This window comes from Rhinatrema bivittatum, chromosome 3 (assembly GCF_901001135.1).
Source record: "Rhinatrema bivittatum chromosome 3, aRhiBiv1.1, whole genome shotgun sequence".
Taxonomy (NCBI): domain Eukaryota; kingdom Metazoa; phylum Chordata; class Amphibia; order Gymnophiona; family Rhinatrematidae; genus Rhinatrema; species Rhinatrema bivittatum.
The window spans coordinates 61,501,707-61,529,601 of record NC_042617.1 but is presented as its reverse complement, the minus strand read 5'-3'; the positions used below and the strand labels follow the sequence as shown (position 1 = coordinate 61,529,601).

At 44.9% G+C, this 27,895-nt stretch overlaps 1 protein-coding gene across 5 annotated transcripts in view; it reads right to left on the bottom strand.

Moving 5' to 3' along the window:
• EML4 (EMAP like 4) overlaps positions 1 to 27,895 on the bottom strand; it is a 422,649-nt gene that overhangs the window by 73,665 nt on the left and 321,089 nt on the right. For all 5 annotated transcript variants that reach the window (XM_029593309.1, XM_029593308.1, XM_029593311.1 and 2 more), the window contains 3 exons: positions 14,167 to 14,262; positions 12,467 to 12,601; positions 12,194 to 12,329 (listed from right to left, as the gene is read on the bottom strand). In XM_029593309.1, coding sequence (XP_029449169.1) covers positions 12,194 to 12,329; positions 12,467 to 12,601; positions 14,167 to 14,262 — 367 coding nt within the window. The remainder of the gene's footprint in view (positions 1 to 12,193; positions 12,330 to 12,466; positions 12,602 to 14,166; positions 14,263 to 27,895) is intronic.

The following is a 27,895-nucleotide window of genomic DNA, read 5'->3' as shown; positions in this document are numbered from 1 at the left end:
CACGATCACCCAAGATTCTTTTCCCAGTCTGAGCACATTAGTCTTTCATCCTCCATCACATACAGTTCTTTTGGAATACTGCACCCCAGATGCATGACTCTGCACGTCTTAGCATTGAATCCCAGCTGTCAAATCCTCGACTAATCTTCAAGCTTCCTTAAATCATTTTTCATTCTCTCCACAACTTCAGGCATGTCCACTCTGTTGCAGATCTTAGTATCATCCACAAATATACAAACTTTTCCTTCTATCCCTTCCTCAATGTTCTCACAAAGATATTGAACAGAACTGGTCCCAAAACTGATCCCTATGGCACTCTGCTTAACATTGTTCTTTTTTCAGAGTAGGTTCCATCTACCAATACACATTGCCTCCTGTCAGTCAAGTGGTTTGCAATCCATGCCACTACCTTGGTGCCCACTCACATGCTTCTCATTTTGTTCACTAATCTCCTATGTGGGATCATACCTAAAGCTTTGCTGAAATCCAAGTAAATAACATCTATTTATTTATTTATTTTTAATTTTTATATACCGACATTCTTGTATAATATACAAATCATACCAGTTTACATTAAAACAGGAGATGCAGGAAAAAAGTTACCTTTGTCAAATACATTTAACATTAATAACAATGAAAATTGTTAACAAGGGATAACAACTATGAAAAAAGAGAAAGGTATACAAAAGTGGAAGAAACATAGAAGTTAAAAAGAAAAAAACGAAAAAAGGTAGCACCAAGGGTTGCACGAAGGGGTGCACAAAGGGGAGTGCCCCTTTGTTGCGCCCCTTTGGCGAGCGACGCCAGGTGGAATGGCACCGTTTACCGGCTCGACGCTGGGCTGGATGACATCACAAGGGGGCGGGTCTCATGCTCACTGTTTTTCTTCATAGCGATCTCCGTTCACATTTTAAAGCTGATTTTTTTTCATTTTTTTTTAGCTTTTCTCTTCAGTGAAGCATCTCAAAAGTGCCCGGTGCTGGTGGGCAGCCCCCTCCGCCTCGGTGCCAGGTGGAATGGCGCAGTTTACCGGCTCGATGCTGGGCTGGATGACATCACAAGGGGGCGGGTCTCATGCTCACTGTTTTTCTTCATAGCGATCTCCATTCACATTTTAAAGCTGATTTTTTTCATTTTTTTTTACATCTAGTGCTCTTCCTCGATCCAATTCTCTAGTCACTGAATAAAAAAAAATAAATCAATCAGATCTGTCTGACAGGACGTTCCTCTGGTGAATCCATGCTGCCTTGGGTCCAGTATTCTATCAGATTATAGATAGTTCACTATCCTTCCTCCAGCAGAGTCTCCATTAATTTTCCCATCACCAAGGTGAGCCTCCTCTCTGCTTCCACTCTTGTGAAGCAGGACAACCACCACTCTTCTCCAATCTCATGGCACCTCTCCCATTTCCAGGGATCTATTGAATAGGTTTTTCAGTGGACAGACCACCACATCTCTGAGCTTCCTCAATATCCTGGGATGTACCTCATCTGGCCCCTTGGCTTTACCCACTTTCAGTTTTCTAGCTCTTTCTATACATTCCCTTCCCATAAAAGGAGTTTCATCTACTCCAACCCCATCTATGTTCTCAACAACCAGCAATGGTCCTTCTCCAGGGTCTTCTTTAGTCAACACCGAACTGAAGTATTGTTTAAAGTTCCATGTAAACCGGCCTGATATGAATCCCATTCATGAAGTCCGGTATAGAAATATATTAAATAAATAAAGTAATATTTCCACAATTCCACTTTGGATCTTCCTTCTTTTTCTGATATATCTGAAAAATGTCGTCACCTCGCTTTACCTGATTTCTTTGTCTTCCTCAGTTTCACCAGGTATTCTTCCCTGTGTTCCTCTTTTTGTGATCCTTTATTCTTCTTGAACGCTATTCATTTTGCCTTTATTTTTTCAGCCACCTCCTTTGAGAACCAGATCAGTTTCTTATTCCTCTTACTTTTGTTTACTTTTCTAACATACAGATTTGTTGCCTTTGTAAAAGCTCCTTTTAATTTTGCCCTGTGTTGTTCCATCTTACCCATTTTCTCCCAGTCTTCTAGTTCTTCCTCTAGGTACGTCCTGGAGGAAGAACTAGAAGACTGGGAAAAAGACAAACTATTGTCCATAAGGTCTCTGATGACCTTTAGCTGGGTGGTGTCTCCTAATATAGAACCCAGCATCAGGTACCTGTAGTCGGAAATATTTTTCCCTGCTTGCACTACTTTGCACTTGCCCACATGAAATTGCATCTGCCATTTAGATGCCCTGTCTCCTCGTTTAACAAGGTCCTTCTGCAATTCCTCAGAATCCGCTGTTGTTTTAACAATGCAAAATAATTGTGTCATCTGCAAATTTGGTTACCTCACTCATTTTTCCTTTTTCCAGATCATTTATGAGTATGCTAAATTGCATAGGTCCCAATACAGACCACAGGGGTATTCCACTAATAACCTTTTTCCATTCAGAAAACTGACCATTTAGTCCTACCCTTTGTTTCCAGTCTTTTATCCAGTTACCAATCCACAAAAGGACACTGCATCAGATCTTATGACCTCTCAGTTTCCTGAGGACTCTCATGAGGGAGTTTGTCAAATGCCTTCTGAAAACACAAATATACAATATCAAGCAGTTCACCTTTATCTGCATATGTATTTACACCTTCAAAAAATCTATTAAATTGGTAAAGCTAGACTTCCCTTTGCAAAAACCACATTAACTATCCCCATAAACCCTAGCTATCTATGTAGTCCATAATTTTTTTCTTTTAAGAATAGCTTTGAACATTTTGCCCAGCACAGATGACAGGCTCACTGATCTATAGTTTCTCAGATCACCCCTGAAGCCCTTTTTAAAAACTGGCATCACAATGGCCACCCTCCAGTCTTCTGGTACCATGGCTGTTTTAAATGATAGGTTGCAAATCACCAGAAATAGGTCTTCATGTCCGAGTTCCTTCAGAACTTGGGTGTGAATATCATCCGGTCTTGGTGACTTGTTATTTTTAAACTTGTCAATGTGATTTATTACATCCTCCAGTTTCACAGTGATTTAATTTACTTGCTCAGAGTCATCAACATAAAAAAAATGTTTCCAGTGTGGGTATGACCCAGACATCCTTCTCATTAAAGACTGAAATAGCATTTAACTATAAAAAAAAGGAGACTATGATAAGATGAGGAAATAAGTTAGCAAAAATACCTAAAAGGAATAATATACAAAGTTAAAAACTTCAGGCAGCATGGACATTGTTTAATACTACCATCTTTGTGGCCAAGACAAAATGTATTCCATGAATTTAAAAGGTTGAAGAAAAACCAAACAACTGGTGAAAGAGGCAATTAAAGCCAGAAGGTTATCTTTCAAAAAATGGAAAGCAGACTCAAATGAGCAAAATAGGAAAAGCATACGCACTGGCAAGTTATATGTTAAAAAGTAACTACTCAGGATAAGACAGAATTTGAAAAGAAGCATGCTATAGAAGTAAAACAAGTAATAAAAATGTTTTCAAGTATAGTTAAAGCAAAACACCTGTGAGGGAAACAGTCGGACTGCTAGAAGATTGAGGGGAAAAAAGGGGTGCTCAGGGAGAATAAGGAAATAGCAGAAAAACTAAATGAAGTTTTTGCTGCAGTGCTCAGCACCTTTGCCTAAAAATAAAGGGCAAAGATGCTCAGCACTGCAACATCCTCCTACATTTTATAAAAAAAAGTTTACCCCCCACCCAGCTGCATTTGAAACATCAATAAAGTGTGCCTGAAGATCTCTTACAGAGCATAGTACTGAATCCAGCCCTCAAAATGTTACTTTTTAAAATAGCAATTCTATACTCCTAGGGCAAGCAGGATGATAGTCCTCATGAGATGGAACCCAGCACAGAAAACTTGTATCAAAGTTTCTAAAACTTTGACTGGCATACTGACTGGTCCAGCTTGCCACTATCCACATGGGGTCCCTCTTCAGTCTCTTCTTTTTTGCGGAGCGATCATCTCATGGATGTGGAGCTTATGCTGTTTTTTTTTTCTGGAAAACTGCCATGTTTGAGTTTTTCTCGTTCCTTTTCCACGCAGGGTCCCTCAATTCTTCCCAGCCTTAGTTAGAGGGTGTCATGGTAAATTTCCCGTTCTTTGCAGTTGATTACAGACTGTGCCATCTCCCGATGGCCACCTGCCATCGACCACTTGTTGGTTGTTTTTTTTTCTGTGGCGTCTGGCTTCTGCCGGTGCCCCCCGACTATGACCATTACAGACCCCCACGAGGTCTGTATTCTGTGCCTGAGAGTATTGCACGATGTCCGGGGGTGTTCATTCTGTGCCCAGATGACTCCCAAGGGTCGCTGCGTGCACCTTGACAAAATAGAGAAGTTGTTCGGCCCCAGGAAGTCTAAGTCCTCAACCTTGGTATCGGGGGCATCGATGCCTTGGGGCAAGGAGGACACGGTAGTCACCGGTTCCATTCTTTTTTCTCCTCTGCTGGTTCCTCAGGTCAAATTAGGTGCTGGGGATTGGCCTCTTTCCATTTCTTCCCATTCTAGGTCCAGGTCATCACCATCTCCCTCGGTGCCGGGGAAGGACTGGGCTGAGAATCATGGGAAGTCGAGGCAGCACTGGCATCAGTCAACATCTTCTCATAACTTCAAGATCAGGAAGGCACCGGCATTGGCTGAGATGTCCTGAAGCAGCTCCGTGCTGAGGAGGCGTCGCTCTCCATCAAGTCTGAGGGCCCAAGTCAATCCGCATCGATTCCAGTGCTGGGCACTGGTTTCCCTCAGGGCTCCGAGGGCGACTCCGCTCATGCTGCCTCCTCCTCAAGCTTCCTGTCATCGACTACATTTGCGGAGGAGTTAGAGCACAGAGTGTGGTTGGCGTTTGGCCGAGCCCTATAAAGTATCGAGCCGCCAGCTCCCTCGGGGCCACCACTGCTGTCAATGCTGGCACCGTTGCTGGAGCGGTTGCATTTGCTCTTTGCTGCACTGCCGACACAACCTTTTCCGGTGCCCCGAGGGCCCTTGCTGCCACAGGGGACACAGATGCAGTCTTGATCGAATACCATTCCCATTGCTGATTCCTCAGACGAGGGCCATTGGTGCCAGTGGTCGCCTATTCAGCTGCCAACCCTGAGGCCGGCGTGGCCTGAGCTGCCGGGTTCATCAATGCCCTCAGTGCCTCCTGTACCTGCAGTGCCTCCGGTACCTTGGAGCTCTCAGTGTCCCTGGCGTCCCGGCCCAAGAGCACAGTTAGGGCTCCCCCACCGGTGTCTCTGGGTGATCTGAGCGATGATGATGCTCTTACACAACCCATGGGGGGGACAAGGCTTCTGTATCTTCCTTGGATGATTCCAAGGATCTGCCATCTCCTCCGGAGGAAAGACGTCGATCCCCTCCAGAGGACCTGACATTCGCAGGATTTGTCCGAGCCATGGCATAATCTGTTCCCTTCCAGCTCCTGACTGGAAAAGACTCCAGGCACAAAATGCTAGAAATCCTCTAGTTCATGGACACACCCTAAGGAAGTGGTTGCAATTCTGGCCCATGACATATTTAAGGAATTGTTTGTCCGGCTCTGAGAGCACCTCATCTCAGTCCCTTCGGTAAACTGGAAAACTGACGCAGTGTACCTAGTGCAGCCAATCATAGGTTTTAAGCAGCATTAGCTTCTGCACCAGTCCGTAGTGGTGGAATCCACCCTCAAACAGGTGGTCTTGCACTCATGCTTCGGCTCCCCTGGGCCGTGAGCACAAGGCCCTGGACACCCTGGGGAGAAAAGACTTCCAAAGTTCTATGTTGGTGACTCGCACTGCTTGTTACCAATTATATATGAGCCAGTATTCCAGGAATCTCTAAAAGCAGGTTCAGGATCTGGTAGACGCTCTCTCTCAACAGCTTCAGGAGTACTTTCAGAAGATTGTTCAGCAGGGTTTGGCGTGCGACAAAGTTCGGTCTGCATATGATGTCTTTGAGATGGCGGCAAGAGTAGTCGCAGCAGGCATTGGTGCTCGCCACATGGCTTGGCTGCGCACCTCTGACTCCGCCTGGAGGTGCAAGACCATATAGCGGCCTTGCCCTGTACTGAGGAGAATCTCTTTGGAGACAAAATTAAGGAGGCAGTGGCACAGCTGAAAGATCATCATGAGACCCTCCAGCATCTTTCAGCCAGCACCTTGGACTAACAGTCCTCTGGCAAGTAATCCTCGTGTCAGGGGCACAGACACCCTTTTTACTGCCTGAGAAAGTATTACCCTCCAGCGGGTAGAGCATGGTCTCAGCAGGCTGGGCCCAGGGCTCGCCCTAGACAACAGAGTACTCCTAGGACTCAGCCAACACCTCAGCAGAGTCCTGCCACGGGAGTTTGACTGGCTGCAAGGGAGCCTAAGCCAGCCACCCATACCCTCAACTGCGAACAATCTGGTTGGAGGCTGTCCTTCATTCGTCGGTGGTACAAGTTGAATTTCCAAGAGATCCCTCCAGACTCTCCCCCGTGCCGCTCTTGGGGGTTTTCTACGAATCAGGAAATACTATTGAAGGAGCTCTCTGCCCTCACAATGGCCAGAGCAATCAAACCCTTTCCACCCAGACAGCGGGGAAGTGGCTTCTACTCCAGATATTTCCTCATTCCAAAGAGTACAGGGGACCTTCATCTGATTCTGGAGCTGAGGGCCTTGAACAAATTCCTCAAACAGGAAAAGTTCAATATGGTCTCGCGTGCGCCTTGATTCCTCTCCTGTGGAAGGGAGACTGGCTTTGCTTCCTCGATCTAAAAGACGCATACACTCACATTGAAATTTCCCATATCCACAGGAAATACCTCCGGTTTGTGGTGGGTGAGAGCCATTTTCAATACTGGGTACTGCCCTTTGGACTGGCATCTGCTCCCCACGTCTTCATGAAGAGCCTGGTGGTAGTGGGAGCTTATCTGAGGAGGCTGTGAGTACAGGTTTTTCCTTACCTGGAAAACTGTCTCATCAAGAGCGCCTCCAGGCAGGGAACACTGCAGTCCCTACACTCCACCATTCGGGGACTTGGAGACTTTGGACTTTCTGGTCAACTACTCAAAGTCCTAGCTGGTCACATCACCGCAACTGGACTTCATTGGTGCCAAGTTCGACCTGGCCTAGGCTCAGGTGTTCTTGCCCCAGGATCGGGTATTTACTTTAGTGTCTTCTTGCAGGAGCAATCTCTCAGAGTCACCAGGTCTCTGTGCACCGCATGTTGCACCTGTTGGGACATTTGGCTGTGACCATCCATGTTACTCCCTTTGATTGGCTGCACATGCACAGGGCGCAGAGGACCTTGCAGTCCTAGTGGTGCCCTGCCACCCAGGACCTTTGGGTGCACCTCCGGGTCATTCTGCCACTTCGGAACTCATCATGGTGGGAGACCCTATCCAACCTGGAGGTAGGTGTACCTTTCAGGCTTCCCCTGTACAGGTTGTACTTATCATAGATGCTTCCCATATGGGCTGGAGGGCCCATGTTGGAGGTCTCCGCATCCAGGGTCAATTGGCAGCACAGGAAGCACAGTGTCAGATCAATTTCCTGGAGCTCCAGGCGATCCGATACATGCTTTGGGTGTTTTGAGATTGCCTGACTAACAAGGTGGTCCTCATCCAGACTGACAATCAGGTGACGCTGTGGTATCTCAACAAGCAGGGAGGCATGAGATCATTCCTCCTTTGTCAGGAGGCTGTCCAGATCTGGTCATGGGCTTTGTCCCAGGGCATCCTTCTCCGTGCTATGTACTTGCCAGGACAGGAGAATGTGCTAGTGGATGACCTGAGTCGTTCCTTCCACCCTTACGAGTGGCCCCTGAAGCAGGAGGTTGTGGATTGGAACTTTCGTCTCTGGGGAACCCCAGATGTGGATCTCTTCACTTCACCCTACAACAGAAGGTAAATCAGTTTTGATCCCTGTCCATGGGGAATGGCAAGCTGGCATCAGACGCCTTTGCCTGCTATTGAGGCATGGGCCTCCTGTATTCCTACCCTCCACTTCCACTAGTGTCGAAGACTTTCCTAAAGCTCCAACAGGACCGGGGGGCCATGATTCTCATTCTGCCTTATTGGCTGAGGCAGATCTGGTTCCCACTCCTACAGAATCACTTCCTGGGAACCTCCCCAGACCTCATCACGCAGGATCGGGGCAGGCTGCACTACCCCAACCTCCAGGCCTTATCTATCACAGCTTGGATATTGAGAGGATGATCTTACAGCCTCTGGACCTCTCAGAGGGCGTGTTTCGGGTCCTGGTGAAGTCCAGGAAGCCTTCCACTAGGAAATCTTACAAACTAAAGTGGAAGAACATAAGAACATAAGAAATTGCCATGCTGGGTCAGACCAAGGGACCATCAAGCCCAGTATTCTGTTTCCAACAGAGACCAAACCAGGTCACAAGAACCTGGCAATTACCCAAACACTAAGAAGATCCCATGCCTCTGTTGCAATTAATAACAGTGGCTATTCCCTAAGACAACTTGATTAATAGCAGTTAATGGACTTCTCCTCCAAGAACTTATCCAAACCTTTTTTGAACCCAGTTACACTAACTACACTAACCACATCCTCTGGCAACAAATTCCAGAGCTTTATTGTGCGTTGAGTGAAAAATAATTTTCTCCAATTAGTCTTAAATGTGCTACTTGCTAACTTCATGAAATGCCCCTTAGTCCTTCTATTATTCGAAAGTGCAAATAACCGATTCATATCTACTCATTCAAGACCTATCATGATCTTTAAGACCTCTATCATATCCCCCCTCAGCCGCCTCTTCTCCAAACTGAACAGCCCTAACCTCTTCAGCCTTTCCTCATAGGGGAGCTGTTCCATCCCCTTTATCATTTTTGTTGCCCTTCTCTGTACCTTCTCCATCGCATCTCCGTTTGGTGTGACAGCCACGGATTGGACCCGTTCTCTTGCTCCACATCTAAACTGCTGCACCTCTCGGAAGCTGGCCTAAAGACCAACTCTGTCAGAGTACATCTTAGTGCTATTGGGGCTTATCACCATGGAGTGGATGGTTCGCCCATTTCGGTGCAGCCTATCATGGGACATTTTTATGTGGGGTTTGCTTCAGCTGAAGCCTCACCTCAGACCCCCTGTGATTTCCTGGGACCTCAATATGGTCTTGTCCCAATTTATGAAGGTTCCCTTTGAGCCTTTGCGCTCCTGTGAGCTGAAGTACCTGCCCTGGAATGTCATCTTATTGGTGGCAGTCACATCAGTGTGCAGGGTCAGCGAACTTCAGGTCTTGGTGTCATATCCATCTTATACGAAGTTCTTCCAAGACAGGATGGTCCTCCGAACGCACCCCTAAGTTCCTGCCTAAGGTGGTGGTGGATTTCCTTCTGAACCAGTCAATCGTCCTACCCACCTTTTTTCCCAAAGCCTCATTCGAACCAGGGCAAACCAGATCTGCACAGTTTGGATTGCAAGAAAGCCTTAGCCTTCTATTTGGAGAGGACAGCAGGCCATAGGCAGTCCACACAACTCTTTATTTCCTTTGACAGGAACAGATAGAGTGTTGTAGTTGCTAAGCAGACTCTGTCCAACTGGCTAGCGGATTGCATCTCCTTCTGCTACGCTCAGGCGGGATTTCAGCTTGGGGGCCATGTCAAGGTTCATTCTGCCTGAGCAATGGCAATTTCGGTGGCGCACTTGTGAGCAGTCCCCGTGGATGAGATCTGCAAGCTATGACATGAAGTTCCCTCCACACCTTTGCCTTGCACTACTATCTGGACAGGGAAGGCTGCCATGATAGCACTTCCGAAATCTCTTTCAGCTGTAAAAGCCAACTCTTCCTGCCTCAGACCGATTTCCTGTGTTACCAATAGCACCTCAGTTATTGTGCCCATTGGCACCTGTTTAGGTGACTGCTGGTCCCCTTTTTTCGGGAACAGCCTGTAGCTAGGTATTCACCCACTTGTGAGGACTACCATCCTGCTTATTCTGGGAGAAAGCAGAGTTGCTTACCTGTAATAGGTGTTCTCCTAGGACAGCAGGATGTTAATCCTTAGGAAACCCACCTGCCACCTCATGGAGTTGGGTTTTTTCCTTGTTTATTTTATTTTTTTGTAATTCTATATTACAATATAGAAACTTTCTAGAAACTTTGGCAAAAGTTTTCCATGCCGAGCTCCATCTGATGATGTCACCCACTTGTAAGGACTAACATCCTGCTGTCCTAGGAGAACACCTGTTACAGATAAGCAACTCTGCTTTCTCTCTGGGCTGAATTAAAAAATGGTTATGAACTAAGTTAATTTTTTATTTTTTAATAAAACTTACTTTATGGGTTATCTGACAAATTCTATTACATTCAATCTTTCCCATTTAAGAGACCTTTTAGCGCTCCATAGGAGCGGTAAAACATTTTAATATAGTCTCAATAATTAACCGTTTGTCCAAGAAACGTATGCAGGCATATTGTCCACTTAGATGCAGGCCTGATTAGATGCTGAATTTCTTTAGCTATTTCATTCACTAGTTAATTACACTACTTCACCGATCTGGTTCTGCCAGAGGTATCCACATTGCAAATGGAAGAACTGATATCATGGCACTGCTTCAGTTCATCACCTATTTGCTGGAGGACGACAAGTCAGTATCATTTGTTGTTCCATCGCTGATCTGGGATAGCCAGCGTGTAAGTAATATAAGTAAACTATCAGGGTGAAGACAGTGTCTCCCCCTTTACCTGCTTACCTATACCCAACTCTTATAACAACAAATATTTAAGGACAGAAAAAGAGCATCCTAGAACAAATGTTTTTCCCCCTATTAAATTTAATAGAGAATACTATACTCAAGGATACCTGTGGCCTCTTAAACATCCTACAGCATATTCAAAAAAGGAAAACAACTCCCATCTCTGGCTGTTACAGCACGAAAGTAAAGGTGGGTACCGCTTTATGCTCCCATAAAGACATTGCACAAAGCGATTGTCTGCAGCTTTCTCCAAGAATGACATAAGCTGTCATTTTTCATTCTGCAATTTCCTGCAGATCAATAATGTAAATATTAATCAGCTAGATTAAATTAGATAAAAACTATGATATAAAAACAAAATTAAAGAAAACAAAATAAGTAATTACAGAGCTAAACCTAACCAAAAGTTCCTTCCGAGCATACTGACGTTTGAAATACGTGCCACTGAAATTACTCATCGCTGAGCTAACAGTAACTCAGGGTTCAATATTGCCAAGTCCTTTTGTGTTTAGCAGTTTGTTTGATTTTTCTGTAGAAATAAAGGTCAAACAACAAGCTGTAGGTGATACCTTTTTATTGAACTAACTCAGTACATTTTTTTGTACTAGTTTTAGAGAACTATGCTCCCATTTTCAAATCAATGAAGTTACAGCACAGTTACACTGGGTTTAAACAGTGCAGAATAAACTAGGCATAAAGCTGCCTGCATATGCCATTACAGTTCAGTCAAGAGAAGGGGCTGGGATTAATGGCGGTGAGGTTTGATAGAGGTGACAGAGATAGTAAGGTATTACAAGTCCAAGGGATCTATATGTGATAATGGATAAGAAAGCTGAAGTCTTTATTAAGTCACTTTGTGTTTGTTTCAAAGTGTTTGATCATTTTAATTTCAAATGTGCTGTTTCTTTCTTTACCTGCAGAAGAGAAGTAACTGCCACATTTTAGGAAAAGTCTGAGGATTTGAATCCTTGGTCAGACACCAGATCTTTGGACTGATTAGGGCCGGACAATGGTTGTGAAGTGACACTAACAGTCCCAGGGAGGCAAAGAAGAGCCCAAAATTTCTCATTAGCCAGAGAAGCACTGAAGCAGCTGCTATGGCATGCAAACTGCTGCCTCAGACATAAAAACTTAATGCAGTGCTTGTTCATACATGGGAAGAAATATTAGAGGAAAGAAGGACAATGCCAGAAGCCATCCATTTCTAAGGATTTCATAGATACTGGAGTAAGAAGATATAAAGACAGGCATACCAGAGGATGAGAAACTAAATACACTGAATTTTAGCTTGGGCTGATAATGATAGTTTCCAAACCAATACATATTACTACATGAGAATGAATAATTCTGCATGCATTTCTGCTTGCTTTTGTAAATAGCAAAATGAGGTTTTGATAAAAACTATGGTTCTATTGTACTATGGAAGAGAAGACATGCAAATTGTTTTGTGACACTGCAGGTTTCCATTTCAGCAAGCATGTTATAGTCTGTAGAATACATACCTTTAGGCCCTTTCCCAGGGGCAGATTCTACAGTAGTTTTGCTCCATATAAGCATTATCCCTCCAGAGTCTCCAGTAAGCACATCTCCATTTCCCAAAAATGCTAAGCATTGCACAAATTTAGGTTTTTCATATTTCTGTAAAGACATCCAAGGAACATTACAACGAAGAGTGCACAAAGGCAGACACACATCCCTATATAATAATAGAGATATTTTATCATTATTTTTTATCATTCTGTATTGCTGAAACAATAAAGTGGCAGATTTCATACCCCAAAAATTCCTTGTTTTCTTGCAAGCGCGTTGCCATTCCAGGTCCAAAAGAAGATATGCGACTTGCCACAAGTTACTATCGTGTTTGCATCAGTTGGATGGAACTCTACAGCAAGCACAACTTCGTTTGTTGTCTGTTGACAGAACAAGTTAAACTTCCTTAAGTTTTATTAGATATTAAGTTTATAACAGCCTGCATATGGCTGATGTCCTGATGTAGAAAGTGCATGGGAAATTCAGCCCTAATTTTCAAAGCAGACCTATGCATATTCCACTTTGAAAATTAGCAGGCTTGCACATCCCCCCTGCGTGGCATAAATGCACACATTTACGCCTGCTTGAGAGCAGTTATGTGTAAGCGTAGATTAATGCACATAATTCTGAAAATCAAAAGTATGCCCATAAGTGGGTTCCCTACCCCAACTCTGTTCCTGGGAATGCCTTTCAAGAATGTGTTAACAGTATGCACAAAATTGCTTCCATGTGTATTTTTATGTGCAATTTTCAAAAAGCCCCCCCCACCACGCTTTTTTCAAAAGCCCAGTTACATGCATGAAACTTTGTTTTATGTAGTAAATGTGTTAAGAAAATTCAGCCCTTAATATTTTTGCTGCACAAGATGCCCCACAGAGAAATGGAATACGATTAGACACAAGAATCTCATGTTTTCTGTTCTTATTTAGGTATCCTTTGCTTCTTATTGACAGCAGCCTATGCAGACTCATCATGGAGCAAATCCTCTATAATCATTTTACAATGCTCTCCCACTTTTCTCCCAAACAGTCCATACACTGCAGGGAATTCAGATATACCAAAGCCACCCTCAATACAAGGCCTTATCGGTCACTGTGAGGGAAGTCTTCAGCTGCCCATCTTTACAGGGATGACAACTGCTTCAGCAACACTTCCAGGATCAGAAATAGCAGCCTGTGCTAGGAACCAAACACAAGCCTACCACATGGCTGGACAGAACTAACTCCATGTCAATCCCTCTGCTATATAAGTGCTGTTACACTTGACACCAGTTTCAAACGTCAAAAGCATCTGTAATTTGTAGGTTTGTCTGAGGATTTCAATAAGTGGTTTCTCACTGCTGATGCTGTTTGCTTGGGTACCTTTCTGACTTTCTCTCTACAACTCCATCACCTGTTACAAATGCTGTTTTTTTACATTAACATCAGGCCAGACGTACTATTAAAGTGCTTTCTCCATTTTGTGTTAATTTAAAAATATGCTTAGTATACAGACCCCTGTCTTATCAAGAATTAATGACAAATACACCATTAAACTCTGTGTAAATTACTTAAGTGTAGCAAGACACTATGGAGGTGCTTTAATGCAAACACTGTAAGTACTTTTTATCAACAATCAAAGCAAAAGTATGCATGTATTTATTGCCACAGGGAAAAGTATCCACAGAGATCTGCACATATTTTTTTTTTGTGGAAAATGCCATACATGGGTTTGAAAATATAAACCTATGTGTGCTGTTGCTATCCTTGACTTAACCCAACCCCAAGGAACATCCCTTGTACCATGTAGGTAAAAGTACGCATGGTGGAACAACGCATGTGCTTTTACTTGTATAGAGGGTAGGCGATTTCACAGGTACAATGCTGTTTTGACTGTAGAAATGACTTTGAATATTACCCTCACCATCATATTCAGTAGAAATCTCTTTTTAATTTTAAATATTTACCTTAATCTCTGCTACTTTGGATTTTTTCTGCCAGTCCCACACAGTAAGCATGTGTTCATTGGAGTCATCAATTACAGCCAAGTGAGCACCTGAATCCTTAAAACACACCAGAAATGTTATATTTGAGATTAGAATTTCAAGTGCAATTGCACTACCTATATATATATATATATATATATATTTTTTTTTTTTTTTTTTTACTACTTGCTAGACTTTCATACTCAGAGTGTGGAGAGGGAAATTCAATGTTTTCTTGTATGTATGACAGTGCCAAAAATCACCAATGTAGGTTCCAATATATTCTGTATCCCAGAAAATACTGGGTAAATGCTGAGTAGTATTCCATTTTTTTTTCTCTCTTAGACTTTTCCTCCTCGCCATCACCTTCTCTATTTGGTCTCGGGTTCTTTTTCTAGCTTTTACTATTTACTTCAGGTTTGCTTATACTCTCTCTTCTTCCTTTGTGCCAAACACCAATTTTTTCCTCCCTGCAGCTGACCAGAACCCTATATCCTTCACCTATCCCTGTGCTCCATTTCTCTCTATTCCTCTCTGGTTCTCTTTCCCATCGCTCTCTTGCACTACTTAGTGCACTCCAGCACAAGCAGAATGTAAGGGACAGGAAGCTTTTCTCTTAAGTGCTACTTCTCATGCCTGGTAACCAACAGGTCAAGGGAGAATGCGAGGACAGCAGTGCTTAAGAGAGGTGCTTCCTGCTGCCATATGTTCTAAGCCCACTCATGTTGGATTGCAATGCTGATGTTCCTTGCCATCATGCCAGCAGTGAGATGTCCACCGGAAATCTCACATTGGTTGCATGATTACGGTATTTTCCTCAGTTACTTCACACATTTTCATTGGAAAAACAGCAGTAGTAAACTACAAATGATTAGAAAAATCAACTCCACTTTACAATTCTAAAGGTGATTTAAAATATACGTATAATTGCATTTATTGAATTTTAAAAACCAATACATGCAACATGAACAATATTAGGTAACACTGATTTAATTTAATTAAAAACAAACAGCTTTACACCAAGAGAACAAGGCAACCTGATTGTCCGTATGAATTACAATGCTCCTCCCTTGGAGGAGGTGTGTAAATATGGTGAGGGCATGCCATATCACTTTCAGCTCCTCCACAAGAGTGATTTGAAAGAGACTCTTATGAGAGAGTCAAGTTCCCTGTGTGCAGAACAATACTACATGAGAAGCAGCAAGGTCTAAGTTAGAGAAGTGAAGCAAGTATTAAAAGATTTGAGGAGGCTTGCATGAAAAAGGTTCAGAATAATGCTATTTGCACACAATGGCAAATCATCTCCATTTGAAGGCATAGTTTTTCCTGATTGAAGGTTTCTTAGTTGAAACTAATACATCTTCGATTTCCGATAGTAATTGTAGTTGTGCTATCACTATGCATTCAACATCTAAGCTGTGAGATGGAGAGCTCAGAGATTGGGATGAAAGAGTATCCCGTTGTCCTGAGTTGGAAGAACAGGGTCTGACCCTAGAAATATGGGAGGACATCTGGAAGCTTGATGAGATATGCGTACCAAATCTGTCTGAACAACCTGGGACAATTAGGATTAGACAGACACAGTCTTGAAGGACGTTTTGCACTATTTTGGCAACGAGGGGTATTGGCGGAAAAGCTTACATGAGGCTTTGGCCCGAGTCAGTTAGGAAAGCATCCTGTGCTAGTCTGAGGTTGCTTGGTAGAACTGAACAGAACTGACTTAGTTTTGTGTTTTGCTGTGATGCAAACAGATCCACTGATGGTAGACCCGAAGTTGAACAATTTGTTTACTACTGATTGCTTCAGAGAACACTCGTCAAGTTGAAATACTCTGTTGAGGCGTTCTGCTAGAATGTTGGCAATGCCCAGTAAGTAGGTAATCTAAAAGGTCATCAGATGGCATTCTTTTCAGTTCCATATCTTCAGTGCTTCTTGACAGTGAGGTCATGATCCCATTCCTCGTGGTTTGTTGACAGAGAACATGGCAACCTGATTGTCTGTATGAATTACAATGCTCCTCCCTTGGAGGAGGTGTGTAAATGTGGTGAGGGCATGCCATATCACTCTCAGCTCCACAAGAGTGATTTGAAAGAGACTCTTATGAGAAAGTCAAGTTCCCTGGGTGCAGAACAATACCACATGAGCACCCCAATCCCTGGTAGAAACATCTGTTGTAAGGCCTAGCTGATGGGGGCACCATTCCAGGGTATGTGGGGCTATAACTACCACCATAACTCCCATGCCATGCATAATGCTTACTACAGGAGTTAGAGTTTGTGTGCGTTGCTCCGATTGAGATCTGAGACTCACTGAAAGTGATGAATGTGAAGACGGGTCAGTGGAACTAAATGGATGGCTGCCACCCTGTCAACCAATAATACAAGGAGCTCCCTAACAATGGTCCTTGAATTGAAGAGATGTTTTTGGATTAGTGAGATCATGTCAATCAATCAGTTGTTGGGTAGTAATGCTTTCTATAATGTTGAGTTGATGTGTGCCCCTATGAATTGGAGGCACTGCAAGGGTCCCAGGTTTAACTTCTCCAAGTTGATGAGAAATCCTAGACTCTGCAGGAGGCAATCATCACGTCCAGGGAGTGGAGAATTGCTTTTCTTGACTGTGCGGTGATTAACCAATTGACAAAGTAGGGAAAGGCTTGTACTCCATGATGACACAGGTGTGCTGCCACCACTGTAAGGCACTTCGTGAGAACCCTGGGAGTGGAAGAAAGTCTAAAAGGGGGGGGACTTTGTACTAGCAGGGGAAGAATCCACCTGGAAGAACCGGGATGTGAGTATAAGCATTCTTCAGATCGAGGGCACACATCCATTCACCCTAATGAATGAATGGGAGAATTGTGCTGGTGAGTTCATTGTGAATTTCTCCCGGAGGACGTTTGTTAAGAAGCCTCAAGTCTAGGATTATTTGCAATCTCCCTGACTTCTTGAGGATGAGGAAGTAGCTGGAACAGAAACTCTACATTTGTTGCAATGATGGATCAGCTTCACTGCCTGATGTTTTTAGAAGCCATTGCAATTCTGGATGGATCTGAGGGAGATGAAATGGATCCGGATGGGGGGAGACATACAAGTTGATTTTAAAAGGCCTGCGTGTACAAATATCAGGGGTTACACGAGTGGCTGGGACCTGTGCATGCCGAGCACATTTTAGAAAGGGCCTGGCAATTCATCTAACTCCTGATATGCGCAGAAGTGCTAGGCCTGAAGAAAGGGGCAGGTTGGGGGGCAGCTCATGCGCTGGCAGCCAGCCAGTGCATGAAGTTTACTTCTGCTCCAGAGGAGCAGAAGTATAAAAACAAAAAAATTGGGGATAGCTAGGTTAGGTTTAGCGGTCGGGGAAGAGAGAGAAAGGATATAGTTAGGGTTAGGGAACAGGGCAAAGGCCCGATCACATTGCCACGCATATTTTTCTAAAATTTTCCCTCCCCACGCAGAGGAGGTCACCTGCCCGTGCATTGACCTTAAAATCCAGCGCGCATGTGCACGTGGGAACCGCACTTTATAACTTCAGCACGCATGTTTAAAAGTTGGCGCTTCTATGAGCGTGAGCTGGGAACTGCGCACACATGGACACGTGAACGGACCTTTTAAAATCGACCCCACAGTGAGGAAGGGATGGGACTCAGGAGAAACACAACTACTATACTGCACAATTTTGAGGTCCTCTATTTCAGGCTTATCTATCTAGCTTACTTATCTGGACCAGTAGCGCGTTCCAGGCTTATCCAGCTATCTGATTTAACCGGATTAAGTAGCACTTTTAAGACTTTGGATTCTTTAGTCACAAAGCAGTAATGTCACAGAATATTGTACTTATGAAGATGACCTGGGTTACAACATTAAGAGGGCAATTTTGAACATCTGCGTTGCTTTCAATGTATACAGGTACTTTTATCCTGTGCACACTTCAGTCAATTTTCATATGGAAATTACTCGCATTGTTTCACTTTGAAAATTAGCAGTCAAAGATTGTACAAGGCTAAACAGTATGCGCACACTTGAAAGTCAAATATGGATGGGCAGTTTTACTTCTCCAACCTAAACACACGCCTCCACCCCTCTCCAAAGAATGCCTCTTTTTAAACTGGCTAAAAGTACACTGTGAAGTGGAAGCACCCACATGCTTTCAAGCCCGCTAGAGGAGGGCAATTTACAAACTGGCCAATGGCTTTGAAAAATGCCCCCTAAATAACTTCAGAAGGAGGTTTAACAAGTAATGGGAAGGAAGAGAAATTAGTGCATGACAACGATGTAGTGGGAGTCTAGAAATGTGCTAATCCAAGTATGCAGGTTGATAAGTATGTTTAAGATTTGGAATGAAAATATAAAGGCTGCGAGAGAATAATTAAAAAAGCAAATGTTGCTTACCTGATGTAACAGGTGTTCTCACAGGACAGCAGGATGTTAGTCCTCACAAATGGGTGACATCGAGGATGGAGCCCACCACAGAAAACTTCTGTCAAAGTTTAAACAGAACTTTGACTGGCCCCTACTGGGCATGCCCAGCAAGGCACTGACCCTGCAGCCAGCAGGGGTCTCCCTCCAGTCTGATTTTCAAAGCTACAGGCAGTGCCTAAAAAGTAAAAACAAAACGAACCCAACACCGCGGGGTGGCGGGCGGGTTTCGTGAGGACTAACATCCTGCTGTCCTGTGAGAACACCTGTTACATCAGGTAAGCAACATTTGCTTTCTCACAGGACAAGCAGGATGGTTGTCCTCACAAATGGGTGAGTACCGAGCTGAGGATGTCCTGATTTGCACCAAATGCACCCAACGACGTGCAAGAGGCACAACAACTGAGGTGGAATTTGGTAAGGGCATTCGCACCCTACCGGGAAGGTGGAAGGGTGTTGGTACATCATGTTGGAAAAAGGTTACGCAAGACAGATTGGCTGAAGATGGAGTCCTGTCTTCCAGCTTTGTCCAAACAATAGTGGGCTGCAAAAGTATGGAGAGAACTCCAGGTTGCAGCTTTACAGATGTCAGGAAGCGGCACCGATCGAAGGTGTGCCACCGAAGTCGCCATGGCCCTCACAGAGTGTGCTTTTACACGGTCTTGAAAGGGAATGCCAGCTTGCTGATAGCAAAAAGAAATGCAGTCCGCCAACCAGGAGGAAAGAGCCTGCTTACCCACAGGTTGTCCTAACTTGTTAGGATGGAAAGAGACAAACAATTGAGTGCTCTTCCTGTAATTAACTGTACGGTCTAGATAAAAAGCTAGAGCTCGTTTGCAGTCTAGGGTATGCAGAGTCTGTTCCCCGGAGTTGGAGTGGGGCCTGGGAAAAAAGATAGGTAGTATGATGGATTGATTAATATGAAACTCAGAAACTACCTTAGGTAAAAATTTAGGGTGAGTGCGAAGTACCGCCCGGTCCTGCAGGAGTTTAGTGTAAGGCGGATAGGTGACTAAGGCCTGTAACTCACTAACCCTGCGAGCTGAAGTGACAGCCAAAAGGAATAATACCTTCCATGTGAGATACTTTAATTCTCAGGAGTGTAGAGGTTCGAAAGGTGGTTTCATTAGACGACCAAGAACCAGATTAAGGTCCCAAGATGGGGCCGGAGGACGTAAGGGTGGCTTCAGATGGAGCAAGCCTTTAAGAAAGCGTGTTACCAGGGGTTGTACTGAAATAGGGACACCCTCTATACCTTTATGGAAAGCGGCTACCGCACTGACATGCATTCTAATGGAGGAGGTTTTAAGACCTGATTCCGATAGATGCCATAAATAGTCCAAGAACTTAGAGATTGGACAGGAAAGGGGATCAAGGGACTGAGAAGTGCACCAAGATGTGTACCTTTTCCATTTATACGAATAGGATCTTCTGGTGGAGGGCTTTCGTGAAGCTATCAGGACACGAGAAACCGAATCCGAAAGGTTAAAAGGCTGAAGGACTAACCTTTCAACATCCATGCCGTCAGGGACAAGGCTTGGAGGTTGGGATGGAGGAGGCATCCGTCGTTCTGAGTGAGCAGATGCGGATCCGTTCCCAGAGGAATGTGCCTGCGGATGGAGAGATCCCGAAGAATGGGAAACCACACCTGGCGTGGCCAGTGGGGTGCTATCAGGATCATGGTTCCTCCGTCCTGGCGAAGCTTCACGAGAGTCCTTGACAGAAGAGGAAGTGGAGGGAATGCATAGAGCAGACCTGACGTCCACTTGAGGGAGAAGGCATCCCTCGGCCGAGAGTGCTGGCTCCGAATGAGAGAGCAATAATTGTCCACTTTGTGGTTCTGAGGGGACGCAAAGAGATCTATGCAGGGAGAACCCCACTTGTGAAACAGAGAGGTCGCTACCAGAGGATCGAGTGACCACTCGTGTGGTTGGAAGACCCGGCTCAGCTGGTCTGCCAATACATTGTCTACTCCCGGCAGGTAAGTGGCCTTGAGGTACATGGAGTGGGAGAGGGCTTCTGCCCAAATCTGCGCAGCTTCCTGACACAGAAGGAAAGAGCCTGTGCCTCCCTGCTTGTTTATGTACCACATGGCCACTTGGTTGTCTGTCTGTATTAAGATTATCTGATTCGAAAGACGATCTTTGAACGTTCTGAGCGCGTAGCGGATTGCTCGAAGTTCCAAAAAATTTATCTGGTGTTCGGCTTCCTCTGGTGACCATAACCCTTGGGTTTGGAAATCGTCCACATGAGCTCCCCAACCGATGTGGGAAGCGTCGGTGGTCAGGATTACTTGTGGATCTTGTAGGAGAAAAGGTAAGCCCTGAAGGAGATTGACTTGAGTCGTCCACCAGGTTAGAGACAGGCGAAGCGCTTGGGTAACTGCGACTATGGAGGACAGGCGCTGAGAAGCTTGAATCCATTGGTGTCGCAGAGTCCATTGTGTTACTCTCATGGCTAGTCGGGTCATGGGAGTGACTTGAACTGAGGATGCCATGTGTCCTAGGAGAATGAGGAATTGGCGAGCCGTGGCCGTGTCTTGAGACTGGAGCTGGCGAGCTAGGGACATGAGAGTTTGGACCCGTTGAAGCGGAAGGTAGGCCTTTGCCTGTAAGGTGTCCAAGTCTGCCCCAATGAAAGATAAGGTTTGAGATGGGACTAAGCAAGATTTCTCGTAATTGACAAGAAACCCTAAGGAAAGGAGTGTGTTGATTGTAAATTTTAGGGAGGACTGGGCAATCTGAGGGGTGGAGGCCCTGATTAGCCAATCGTCCAGATAGGGGTAGACGTGGACACCTTCCTTCCTGAGGAATGCTGCTACCACTACGAGGCATTTGGTGAAGACTCGTGGAGCAGATGCCAGACTGAAAGGTAGTACTCGGTATTGATAATGGTCGCGGCCTACCAGAAACCGCAGATACTTGCGATGGGATTGTGTTATCGCAATGTGGGTATAAGCATCCTTTAGGTCGAGAGAGCACAGCCAATCTCCCCTTTGCAGCAGAGGGAGTAGCGCGCCCAGGGTTACCATCTTGAACTTTTCTTTTTGAAGGTACTTGTTGAGGGCCCGAAGGTCCAAAATGGGACGTAGCCCCCCTGACTTCTTTGGAATTAGGAAGTACCTGGAGTAGAATCCCTTGCCTCGTTGAGAGGGAGGGACGGGTTCTATAGCATTTGATTGCAAAAGAAGGGATACTTCCTGTTGTAATTGAGTCAAGTGGCTGGATAGACTCCATGCTTGAAGAGGCGGGGAGTCTGCCGGAAGAGTTATGAAGTTGAGGTGGTAACCCTGTGCGATAATTGCCAGCACCCACTGATCTGAGGTAATCTGTATCCAATGCTGTAAAAAGTGGCACAGACGACCCCCCACAGGGATGTCGGGAAGTGGGATGTGGCATGTGCTCCGTACCGGGAAGTCAAAGGCCTGCCGCAGGCCCAGGAGGTGGGGCTACAGCAGGTCTTTGTTTCCGAGGTTGGCGTGGCTGAGGTCTGGTGGAGGATCGAGCCGGACGAGGCCTAGCCGACGGAGGATAATAACGACGTGGCCGAAAGAAAGACTTTTTAGAGTCCTTCTTAGGTGGTGGTTTGGAGGATACCTCAGATGGATCAGACGAAAGTTGCTTCAACGTCTCGTGGTGATCCTTCAATTCTGCCACAATTTGTTGAATCTGTTCTCCAAACAGATTGTCCCCTAAGCAGGGTAAATCGGCTAGACGATCCTGGACCTCTGGGCGAAGGTTAGATGACTTTAACCAAGCCCAACGTCTGGCTGAGATGGCAGTAGCTGAGACTTTTGTGGAAGCATCGAAGATATCTTAGGCCGTTCGGATCTCGTGCTTCCCAGCCTCAAATCCTTTGTGAAGAAGGGCTTGAAGCTGTGGCTGGTATTGGTCCGGTAACGTGTCAGCGTAGTCCTGCATCTGTTTAAGGATGGCTCTGTTGTATTGAGTCATGTAAAGTTGGTATGAAGCTATGCGAGATATCAACATAGCCCATGATACACTTTCCGTCCCACACTATCCAGGAATTTGTTGTCCTTGATAGGGGGAGTGGAAGAGTGTGGTTTTAGGCGCTTGGCCTTCTTTTGTGCAGACTCAACTACAACAGAGCGATGATCCAGTTGAGGCTTCTGAAATCCTGGTGCTGACTGAACGAGGTATGTGGAGTCAGCTTTCTTATTAACTGGTGACACAGATGAAGGAGATTCCCAGTTTTTCTTTAAAAGATCCAGAAATACCTGGTGGATGGGGATGGAAGCGATGATTTTTGGGGCATCCAGAAATTGGAGCAGTTCCATCATTTGGTGCCTGTCATCGGTCTCAGATTGCAGCTGAAAAGGTACAATTTCTGACATCTCCTTTACAAAATTAATAAAGGAGAGATCTTCAGGAGGAGATCGTTTTCTACTCTCTGTAGGAGATGGTGGGGATGGCAAATCTGTATCAGAAGATGTATCATCACCCCAGGTATCATAAGGATCATGTGGGGCTTGCAGTCCTGAAGGACCTGGTTGAGGATCCAAAGGCATCGATGGAAATCTGGATGGAATCGGTGCAGCAAGCGGAACTGTGAACGGCATCGAGGGCTTCGGGGCTGCCGATGGAATCGGTGCCGGTCTTGGAATCGATGGAGAGGTATGCGAAGGCACCGATGGGACTACTCCGGACGGGGGAATCCGAAACGGTGTTTCTCCTGCCGATGAGAATCCTGCCGGAGACGATGGTGTAGTCGGTGCTACTGGAATCACCGATGGAAGGGCCCGCATGAGTGCCTCCATACGATTCAGTAGCGGTGCCAGCGCTTCCACTAGAGGCTCGGTGGTCGGTTCCCTCCTCGGTGGCGGAGTCGGTGCCAAGGTCGGTGCCTGAGGCGGTGCCGGAATCGGTGCCGGAGACGGTGCCGGTGGAGGCTGGAACCTTTGCATCGCTTTCTCGATGGCCTCCTGGACCAGCCGGTCCAGTTCTGCCCGGAGACCAGGGGTAACAATACCCGGCTCGACGGGAGAGGGAGGCTGAGGCAGAGCCGGAGGGACCACCGTAACCGGTGGGATCACGGCTCCCACACCCCGAGAGGGTGAGGGTTTCCTCGATGCCTGCGAACGAGACGTGGACGGTGCCAGGTCTGACCGAGGCTTTTTTGTCGGTGGCTCGGCCTGTTCAGAGGTCGATGGCTGTGGATCCTCGACGGGCCGAGACTTGTGCCGCCGATGGCGATGCTTGTCCTTCCGATCTCCTCGCCCATCCGGGGAGGGGACAGGAGTCGACGGCCGAGAAGTCATCGGTGGTGGACGGTCACCGGAGGGTTGACGGTGGTGGTGGTGCAACTTCGATGGTGCCGGTTCCGATGACGTCGATGCTATCGATGGTGTTGGGGTGGGTGCATGGAAGAGGAGCCCCATCTTCTCCATCCTGGCTTTACGACCCTTAGGTGTCATTAGGGCACATTTAGTGCAAGTCAGGACATCATGCTCACTTCCCAAACACAGAACACAAACCCTATGGGGGTCTGTGATTGACATAGTCCGGGTGCAATCCGGACAACGACGGAACCCCGTCGCCATGGCCTAGGGCCAAATTTAGCCGCGGGATCGGTAAGTGCCAACAGGCCTCGAGGGCCAAAATCGACGGCAGTCGATGAAAATCGGCAAAAAACTTACCGAATTCCGCGAAGGTGACAAAAATTTGTCGAAGGGAGACCCCTGAGGGGCAAATTTTCTTCGGAAAGAAAAAACCGAATTCCTGTCAGGAACGTGGTAAGAGAGCTCCTTTCACTGCGTGGCAGCTGCTGCGCGGAAAAAAGAAGACTGGAGGGAGACCCCTGCTGGCTGCAGGGTCAGTGCCTTGCTGGGCATGCCCAGTAGGGGCTAGTCAAAGTTCTGTTTAAACTTTGACAGAAGTTTTCCGTGGTGGGCTCCATCCTCGATGTCACCCATTTGTGAGGACAACCATCCTGCTTGTCCTGTGAGAAAACAAAAAACAAATGGGAGGAAATGTTACTGATCAGATTTTTGTGGGAACCTTTAGCTAAGATTAAAATAACAGAGAAACCAATACAAAAATGAAATTAGGGAATTATACACATAAAGTAATAAAGCAAGTTTTATCATCTATAAACAGGGTTCTCCACAGATACCAGGATGAATTAGCCATGACATGTGGGGGTAATGTCATCCGATGGCACTGAATGGACCCATCGCTTAGAGCACTTGGATTTTGTGGTTTGCTCAATCCCAAGCCTAAGGTAGATCTGGAACCTAGCACCATGATGGGAGGGAGGGAACCATGGAGCAGGGCCAAGGAGAACCAAGACTCTGCTTCACATAGTGGGGGCCCGAAGATGTTCTGCTTCAGGATGAAGAACGGGTCTCATGGACTTATGCTAGTACTTACCCTTTACCTTTTAGAGATCTTACATCTTCCAATCCCGGGACTACTGAGCCCTGGGGGACCTCTGAACTCAGCTGTAACAGTAAGCCATATCATGGTTAGGGCCAAACACTTGTAGCAAACCTCATGGGAATCTGTAACTGATATTCAATGCCCACAGTTGCAGGTCTTGAAGTCGCCTATAGCAGGTTTCTTCTTAGGCCTTTCCTTGGACATCAAGTCAAAAACTTCCATTCTTTATATTTTTTTTAGTTGAACTTAAAAGTACTGTTGAGGGGCTGCTGAGGTAGTAAGCAAAACATTTTTTTTTAACTGCAACAAGGCTGACCAAAAGAATAATGCAGAAAAAGTAAGAAAGAGAGGATCAGACATCCATGCAGAAGCTCGGACAAAATCAGACTGAGGAGCTCATGAGGCAGCAAGAGGAACCATCACACATGCCTAGTAAAAGTTTTACTGAATTATGGGAGATGGGTCCGTTTGGCAGCATTGGATGATGTCATCCCACTTCATAGCTAATTCTTCCTTGCTTGTCGACTGAAAACAATACTTTCCCTTAGGCCTTCTATAAGAGTATGATTTGCTTTCAACAAAGTGGGAAGTGGGTGTATGTATTATACAATATGTTTTGGCAAATAATTCCAAGTCTAATAAAACTAATTAGATAAAATAAAGATACCATAAATGGTGTATCAAGAAATAATTTAGACAAGCCATTATATTGTCTTATTTCATCTAATCAGTTTGATTGGATATTTTTGGACTGCCATTGCCAACAGCATCTGGTATAACGAAAAGTCATCAAACTTTAATTTGTGTAAAACTGTAATCAAACACAAGACCCCTGTTATTTTTTTCTATTTGAGCACTTAGAGTCCAGATGGACTCTGGTAGCTGGTAACTTTGGTAGCTCAGGAAGCTTAATTGCTCATTTACATTTTTTTCCATTAATGTGTGCACAGTAGATTTGCAAAAAGTACATGTACATTCACTTTAACACATGTAACCATTACACTCATGGTGGCTGAAAAAAAAAAGCAAAAACAAATTTAGCTGTTAAATATTTTCATGTTGAAGAAAGCATTGCAGGAAGCACAGTTTCTTTCCCAAGTCAACCTATTATACTCTTCTGTACTACCCAGTTGCATTTTCCAATAGTTAAAAATAATCCAGGCCAAAGGATGCTTATATCTCAATTATCTTATTCCCCCCCATCACCTCTGCATGTTAACTTTCCTCTCGCCAGGATGACCAGCTAATAATAAGCACTGCTGGTGCAGATCTGAATTTGATTTATAAAGCTTTAATATACCCAAAGGAGAAGTAGAAAAGAAATTACTTCTCAAGCTATTAGCAAAGCACACAATGACTCTGTTGTTTCCTTCTGGTAGGACTGTAGTTCAACATCATGCAGAGAGAACTCTGCCACAGAATTTGCCAGTTTTCACATTCTTAAGCTTTTTGACAGAAACCAAATCTTTCTTGTGTACAGAAGCAAAATATTTCAGGTTTCAGACCTCTGAATTTATGACAGGCACCCTTCTATAATGAATTATGTTTTTGTTTTTTTTTAACAAATTGCTCATAAATAACCTCTTATGATATTTATTGTTCAGCAAAACTCAAATATTTCTTGCTGTTCATCCTCTAGAGGTCAAAATAATTTGTGGTAAATCACGCTCTAAATGTGTCAGCATTTGTTTTCCGCTTCTTACACAAGTCAATTCAAGAGACCTGCAGACAAGCACTTCTTCTGGCATATGGCTAGCATGCACAAATAAATGTTCAGAGTCAAATCTGTAAGCTATGGGATAGAGTCTATGCTACCTGTGAACAGGCATAGACTGGTTAAAATCATGCTTTCCAATCTCCACTGAGACAACACAATGTTAAAATACCTAAAGATAATCCAAGAAAACACAGCGTTTCTGCCAAATCAAGATCTACTCAGTCCTCTTCAATACTTCTCAGGACCTGCAACCCAATTTGGGAGTGTGCAGAACTACTAGAAGTGGTCCCATTGAGGGCAGACATGACCTGTGGAATGTCCCTGATGTTCCTCATTAGGCCATCCTTGAACATTCCACAAAAGTTCTGTATATTTTTAACTCCTCAAGAATGATTTGGTGCTCCACAAATCACTTTAGAACCTTGGCTGGATGTTGCACTTATTTTCTCCACTAAGAAGAAATTCAAAGGCCAAAGTAAGACTGTGGTCATCCAAATCAAACAATGTATCACATTGGAACAGCTATAGTCTATGCCCACAGACTTTGATAAAAGAATATTTTGTGTTTGCAGGTGTTGCTCTCTAATTTCCTGCTTATTTCTTTAAAAGCAGGGCAGTCATGGATTTAGTTTTTGCTGTCTCATCCCGCTCCTCTCTGCACATGACATGAGGGGAGGGGACGGATTAGGGAACAGATAAGTTTTTCTTGCTCTGCTGTCTGCTCCAGCCTCATCTTCTCCCCTTCTATTCTCTGCATGCTGCCTAGGGCAGGAGGTACTGGAACAGGAAGCAGAGGGCTGTACTGAGTGAGATTCATAGCAGCTGGAAGGCAATAAATCTTCAGCCAGCCTACCGCATCCATATTTTTCCCATTTTAGGTGCAAGCCTACTGTGCTTATTGGCAAATCCAGGCCTGCTTAGGGCTGTGGGACTTCTTGCTAGGCTCATAGGTCTTATATTATTTTCTACTTCTAAGACTGTACAGTACAATACAGTATAAAAATCTTGGAAAGCATTTCAATCTAGGCAGTTTTTAAATAAGCTAGCTTGATGTACTGCTTTAAATGTTAAGATTCAAGGCCTTGATTAGATTTTTATTTAGATTAATGACATGGATCACAATTTGTCTACTTTTGCAATAATCACAGCTATCACATATGCCTACAAGGAATTCTATGCCA